The following is a 7,519-nucleotide window of genomic DNA, read 5'->3' on the forward strand; positions in this document are numbered from 1 at the left end:
TCAAAAGTTAAGGTCAAAGTTTAAAGTTTGACTCTCGTACTCCAAAAAGGTTCACATAAATTGAAACGGAGGGAGTATATATATTGTTGTTAGTTTCTAATAAAGATGACCACATGCATGACTCTTCAGATTGAGACTAATGCACTTAATTAATTCACAAGCAAAAGCAAGAGCAAGAGTCTTCCACATGTTCGAGAGAAGAAATTAGCCTCCCATAACCTAACACCTCAAAGGCAACAAGAAAACATATTTGTATGAATTCTGATAAATGAGCATGCATGCTTATCATTGAGCAAAAAAATAATTAATATTGGAACGAATGGAGGTAAACAATGGCGTACGCAGGATTTTTGTAAACGGTGTCGACATTTTAATAGAGGTAATGCATAGTTGTCGTACCATGTTCATCTACAATTATTGAGACCGGACCACAACAGTCAACATTTTCAACATGGAACATAAATTTATGTGTAAAAATTATTGAAATTGCAACAAGTGATGTATATGGAGGGTTCAATACTAAGAACGTTAAAGATTGAATCCATGGAGAAGGGGAACAAAAACTATGGAGCGGAAATCCTTAACTCGCCTCTACATTTTAAAGAAGTAAAAAACGAATGAATCACTGAAACCACATCATCTTTAAAATACACAATTCATATCATATTAATTAAGCATAATGCAAATATGACTATGAATCATCTAAACAAATCCTCCTTTTTGAAATGTATGCATAAAACTGATTAACATAACACTTGGAATTATAAAGGTTCTAGACGACTTTAGGCGCAATGGTTTAGTTAATACTTATTGTGAAGGAGGTCAAGTGGTTCAATGCTAACTGCCCTCTATCTTTTAGATATCTGGAATTCAAAACTTTAAGAAATAAGCAGCCGCTAATAAGGCTAGAACTCGTAAAAACTTACCCGCACTGGATGTTTACACCCAGCTAATAAGCAAATGACACGTGTCTCTTTATTTAACTATAACTATTAGTATTTAACCATAGTTAACTATGGTATGCTCTGCACATGATCTTAATTAATAATATAAAAATACTTAATAATAGTCATGCTATTCTCCATTATCTTCCGGATGGTAACCACATTCAAAGGCCATAACCTTTTCTTTTTCCTGCTCCAAATATCATTAGCCGTATGAACATGAAAATATGGATTAGTTAATTTTATAAATTTATCATCATATTCATTTATGGTACTTCTTTTTCATCTCCAGTATCTTAATCAACTTACTTAAGAATATGAGATATGATAGATGGCCAATGCTCTATCTGAATATAATAGCCAGAACTTTGCAATAATAGAGAAGATTTTGGTAAGATGAGAAATTTGTGGGCAACTAGCAGATGTAAGGATAAAATTATTTAAATCGAGAATTTTTTCAAATAAAAAGCTTAAGAGCACAACTTTTATGCTATTGGTTACTTTAGGGAACCAAGAAATCAAAAGCTCCAAAAGTTTTATTAGCTGAAATGACACATAGCTTTGTATCCAGAAGGCAACAAATTAAAAATGATGTAGAACTTTGCAGTATGCTAGAATGCTGGAAGAAGAATGAAGGAATTAAAGTGAACGGCTGTTGGCAACCCTAAAAGTTGTAATGTTACGCTATTGATTTAGCTTCCTTTTTTTTTTTAATCTTTATTTGTTTATCAAAATAGGACTCTAATGCTTAATTTGTCTTCTATGGTTAACTTAACTAAATTGGGTGTAAACACCTGTTGCGGGTAAGTTTTTACCGACTTGTTCCTTGGATAAGTAGAACGTGATCACTGTGCTAAGAAGCCTTACCTATCTAGTATTGTCACTTTCTTTAGTTATCTTTCTTATTGATTTTTCATGTATAATTTATATGTGTATTTAGCAAAAAGTTACATATAATTAGTGTCGGATGACATCCTTTGTCCCTCAGTAAATCCGGCCCTGGAGGTAAAACGGTTGCACCTCAAAAAAAGTAAGAGAGAGAATATTAATTAAACAATTAGTACTAGTATTATATTTAGGCACAAAGGAAAAAATAACAAGCAGCAGCGAATTCAAGGCAGGAAATTATTGAATTAAGTAAGCATATGAAATGACAACATGTAAATATCACAACTAAATTAAAGGAGTCAAGCAAAGAAGCAACAATGTCCTCAAACTAAAGTGTGACAAAACATGGTTAGAGCATTTATCGGAGGAATTTTCCTTGTTTGCTAATAAAATGGCAAGAAAGAAGAATTCATGCAAAGAGAGAGAGAGAGAGAGAGAGAGCTCTTACCCTCCAAGAAATCCTAGGTAAGAGCTAAAAAGTGCTTTAAATTTGTGATATATAAAACTCTCTTTTACCTCAAGCTAAAAAAAAGGTTCAGGGGTTGCAAAAATGGCCATGGCAATTATTAGTGAATCATCTTTAGCCCTCATTCTTGTGTTGTCAGCTGTGGTTACCTGCAATGGTGCCCCTCTTCCTCAAGCTGATCAAACCATTTTTAATGTCATGAATTTTGGTGCCAAACCTAACTCAGAACTTATAAGCACACAGGTAATTAACCTCCCCTTGCTTTGTTCAAATATTGAAGCAAATGTTCACTACAAATTAAGGGAAATCTAAAAGAAACTTTCGGGTACAAAGTATTTAAAAAGTTCTAGAACGGCATGCATGAAACTATTTAATTATATTCAATCATTTGTCGTATTCCCTTTCAAGGGTTTTCACCTTTCTTGCAATTAACATTGGTTAGGGACCTTTCATTCAATAATATGGATTAAGTGGCGAATTCTATCATGAAAATCATATGTAATGAGGAAAAATGTTGTTTAAGCTCTGGCGAGATAATTTATTTTCCGCTATGACAAAAATCTTCGGTTGAATAGTTTAGAGGGGTGGAATCTTTGACCTATGTTTTTAGTTCAATGTCATTGCATTGATATCCTTGAACGAAATAATTAGGTCATCCCTGTTGAGGCAGCCCTGAAAAATAAAATAAAGCTAAAAGGAGAAAAAGAAAAAAGAAACATCTATTGATAATATATGTGTCATGTAACTAAGAATTGTCACGTTTAAATAAGACTTCTCTTTTTCTTAACCGTAATTTTCGTTCTGCAAAATGGAAAAAAAAAAAAAAAAAAAGGAACAAATCTCCTCTTCCTAAATTCTTTGTGAAAGATTATTGAGAAGATATTTATACAACAAGAATATAAAATAAAGGACAAACTAGTTAAATCATAAAGGTTAAAAGAATTGTTACCAAAAAAAATAATTAAAATAAGAGGGGTGAGCTTAATATCACAAATCACAAAGGATGTAAGTGTTATGAAGTCGGGGAGGTTTATGTAATTATTCCTTTAGTTTTTAGGCTATAATGACTTTGTAGGAAAATTAGTTTTACTTTATCAATACAATACTTTATCAATACAACATAAACATAAGTGAATTTGATAGATAATTTGTCATAGTTGAATAACCACCTAAGTCATTCACTCTAAATCGTTATAGCGTAATTCCTATTTATAACACGTGATTATGTTGTCAAGTGGATTCTTCACTTGCGAGATGCACTCATGTCAAATGGGAATTACAACATGTGCACCGACACTTCCTGTGGTTAACCAAATTAATTAAAAACTAGAGTAGTTAAAATTGAACATTTAGTAGTATTCATACCTCTAATACCAGCTTATATAGATGACTTTTTTCTAATGAAATATTTGTGTTTTGTATTGGGAGAGGTGATTAGGCAGGACATGACAAGTCTTCAGCTTAATTACCGAGGACAGGGTGTGAAGATCGAGGGTTAGGGTAGAAGGCTAGTAGTAGGATTAGTATTACTTTCCTTTGCAGTAGGATCGGTATTATTTCCGTCATTTTGATTTTAGTATTCTGGTATTTTTATTCTTAGTTCTCTATTACTACTTGTTGTTGCTTCTGCTTTAGTTTTCGTACTATCCTGACAATGTTGCTGATCGTATTGACGTAGTTCTGTTTTGCTTGATCCGAGGGTCTATCGAAAACAGTCTCTCTACCTACTAAGGTAGGGGTAAGGTCTGCGTATACTCTACCCTCCTTATACCCCATTTTGTCTAATTACACTGGGTATGTTGTTGTTGTTGAAATATTTGTGTTTGGCAGGCATTTATGAGGGCATGGCGTGCTGCTTGTGATTTCAATGGGAGAGCAAGAGTTTTTGTCCCTCCAGGAGTTTATACACTAGGAGAGACCAATTTTGCAGGACCATGCAAAGGCACACATCCTATAATACTTCAAATTGCAGGAACCTTAAAGGCCGTGCCTGATGTTTCTGAATACTCAAATTTTGCTTGGATCTCATTCGATTCTATTAATGGTGTAATCATTACTGGTGGAGGCACTCTAGATGCTCAAGGCAAATCTGTTTGGCAGTTTAATGACTGTAAAACTAATCCTGATTGTGTCCACCTCCCTGCCGTAAGTTCCTCATATTGTATCTCTTAATCAGTTTCTCTTAGGGATAAAGAACGGTAAAAAGAAAAAAACGAGCTTGTGATTTTAGTAAATTCATGATTTGAACTTGATAAATTCAATAACTAAGTTCGTAACTTGGTTCATAATTTATTTTTATTTTTTTTAAAATAGTACATATATTTATATTCCGCCTATGCATGCAAGTGATGTTGGGTGAATCTAGCTAGCTAGACTCACTAGACTACAACTTAATATTTCTTCTGTCCCAAGTTATATGTGGCACTTTATTCCTTTAGCTTGTCCCAAGAATAATGTTATATTTTTATGTCTAGCAACAATTTAATTTTGTCCTTAATGAAATGATTTATAGTTACAGAAACGCTCATGACTTGCTTTAAACTATAATTTTTAAAAGTCTCTATTTTTTCCTTTCTTAAATTCACCTTCAGTCAAACACTATCATATAAATTAGGAAGAGAATATCATCTCTTTATTCTTATCTATTTCATTTTTTCAGTTACTTTTTTATTTTATCGTGATTATGGAGTAATATTTTGTACTTTTTTTTTTTTTGTAGACCTTACACTTCAATGGTATAGAGAACGGAAAAGTGATGAGGTTGAGTTTGATAAATAGCATGGGATTTCATTTACATATTACTAATAGCTATTTGGTAAGGTTCCATGGTCTTACCATTGATGCTCCTGAAGACAGCCCAAACACTGATGGAATACACATAAGCAAGTCCAACACAATAAAACTCTCCAGGAGTGTCATTAGGACTGGCGATGATTGTGTTTCATTCGGACAAGGAACAAACAATGTCACCGTTAACAAAGTCACCTGTGGCCCTGGTCATGGCATTAGGTACCTACATCTATCAAAAAATTGCACGGTTTTCCCTTCAAAATCGAACTTATGCCTAGCGAGACATAAGTTCATTAAGGGCACAGGGCATAACTTGTGGGATATTGTAATGTAAAAATATAAACTTATGCCCCCATGAAAAAGTTGTTTGGCCTGAGAGGCAAAAATTAAAGACCGGCAAAATAGGGACAAAATTGCAAATGACTCTACATATATTTAGCCCCAAAATGCTACAATTACAAAATAGATTGAAAACATCTCCGAATTACTGAACTGCCTTTTTAATTTACCTCTCGCTCCAACTAAATAGGATAAATAGTATCCTACTTACTGTCCATATGACTCTAACCTCTAATCTACTACTCCTTTCCAGTTTATGTGGTACACTTTTCTTGTTAGTCTGTTACAAAAAAATGTCATCTTTAGATAATTATAAACAACTTTAACTTTAAAATTTCTCTTTTACCTTAATGAAATGATTTACAGCTCACACAAATGTCTAAGGTTTATTTTAGATCACAAGTTTAAAAAATCTTTCTTTCTTTCTTAAATATTGTGTCTAGTCAAATGGTGCCACATAAATTGAACGGAGGGAGCAAGTTTCACTTGTTAATTAAGTTAAATTTACTTTATTCTTATTGTGTATAATAATCTCACACTGTTATGTGTTTGTTCTAATTGAAAACAGTGTAGGTAGTCTTGGTAAGTTGCCTGGCGAATTGGAAGTTAGAGGACTCATTGTGAAGAATTGCACATTGAAAGGCACCACAAATGGTATCAGAATCAAAACTTTTGCTGGAGCAATTCCCAACAGAGCATTTGGGATGATGTTCAGTGATATTGTTATGGAAAACGTTAAAAATCCAATTATCATTGACCAGAGTTATGGTGACAAATCAACCGAGGTCTGTCCAATTATAACTTCATATACAATTAAGGTGTTTCCTTTTTATTTGTACTGCTGATGAATCTTTTTCATTGTTTCAATTTTGCAGCCATCACAAGTGAAAATAAGTGATGTAATTTACCAGAACATAAGGGGCACAACAACCAGTGATATAGCAGTTCAACTAATGTGCAGTTCAAAACTCCCTTGCCAAAATGTTCGACTCACCAACATAAATTTGAAGCATATAGCCAATACACCAATTACTTCTCAATGTGAAAATGCAAATGTTGGCTATACTGGCTTACAAATTCCACCAGCTTGTCATCGACTCTCTTCATAGTACCTGTTCTTTTCCTTTTGGGAGAAAGGAAACAATGGAGAAAATGTTGATTTCTAATCCGATCAATGTCACCATACAAAAGAAAAAAGAACTGAAGAAAATGTGGGGGAAAAATGAAAAAAAAAAAAAAAATGGTATTGTAGATAAAAAGATGGTGCCTCCCACCACCAACACCTACAATTTAGTGGTATCAATAGAAGTCTTCCGCACAATAGGTGTGGATTTAATTCTCATTGTTCTGCTTTCCTCTTCCGCACCCCTGATGCCCCAATGTAATAGAATTTTTTTAAAGAAAAATTGCCCCCACATCTTCTATATTCCGCTCTCCACTATACGCGAGCCCACCCTTACCTTCTGTGAGTTCGTAGTATTTAGTTATGGTAGTTAGGAGTTAGATCTAGCTGAGCCTTAGGGATTTGTATTAAGGATGATTTAAATTAGTTTCTATTTTCATTATTTATCTGTTCTGTTTGTGATAGGTTGAGCGCTCACATGATATAAGAGGGGGTGAATTGAGTCATTAAAAAGTTTAGCAATTTCTTAGTTTTAACTAAGTTTTTTTAAGTGTTGAACAATTTTGAAGAACCCGTTTCAAGAGGTATTCCAACTTAATACTAAAGCTTGACAAATTAAAACAATAATAAAGAGAGACAAGGCACACACGATTTTTACTTTGAAACCCACCCCCACTTGAAAGGATGTAAAAACAACTGCCCACACCCCTAAGCCCTTTTACAACAAACCTGGGTTGTTGCTATCCTTCCAAGCTACCCCTAGCCACTGTAATGACGGAGTGGCTTCAGCAATCCCCAAGTATAATTATTCCCACAATCTCGTCACTTTTTCACAATGTAGGAATAAGTGATGAATGGTTTCGGTAGTGACATGAGACGATATAATGGACAATCTGTAGTTGGAATATAACCAATGTAATTAACGAACACATGTTGGTGGGGCGTCGGTCATGGCAACAAAAGCCACAA

The 7,519-nt window shown here is 33.9% G+C and overlaps 1 protein-coding gene across 1 annotated transcript; it reads left to right on the forward strand.

Moving 5' to 3' along the window:
* The first annotated feature begins 2,264 nt into the window (after positions 1-2,264).
* Positions 2,265-6,982, forward strand: LOC132032448 (exopolygalacturonase-like). Its single transcript, XM_059422066.1, has 5 exons — positions 2,265-2,541; positions 4,129-4,443; positions 5,018-5,307; positions 5,996-6,212; positions 6,303-6,982. Exons 1-5 carry the CDS (start codon positions 2,383-2,385, stop codon positions 6,534-6,536), a joined length of 1,215 nt encoding a protein of 404 aa, XP_059278049.1. The 5' UTR covers positions 2,265-2,382; the 3' UTR covers positions 6,537-6,982.
* Positions 6,983-7,519: the final 537 nt, after the last annotated feature.

This window comes from Lycium ferocissimum, chromosome 10, assembly GCF_029784015.1.
Source record: "Lycium ferocissimum isolate CSIRO_LF1 chromosome 10, AGI_CSIRO_Lferr_CH_V1, whole genome shotgun sequence".
NCBI lineage: Eukaryota > Viridiplantae > Streptophyta > Magnoliopsida > Solanales > Solanaceae > Lycium > Lycium ferocissimum.

What these genes read in the sequence shown, in the direction of transcription:
- LOC132032448 (XM_059422066.1), top strand. Translation starts at nt 2,383, where the DNA reads ATGGCCATGGCAATTATTAGTGAATCATCTTTAGCCCTCATTCTTGTG. An exon ending in ATTGTGTCCACCTCCCTGCC is followed by an intron (nt 4,444 to 5,017) that starts GTAAGTTCCTCA and finishes TTTTTTTTGTAG; the next exon opens with ACCTTACACTTCAATGGTAT. An exon ending in ATGGTGACAAATCAACCGAG is followed by an intron (nt 6,213 to 6,302) that starts GTCTGTCCAATT and finishes TCAATTTTGCAG; the next exon opens with CCATCACAAGTGAAAATAAG.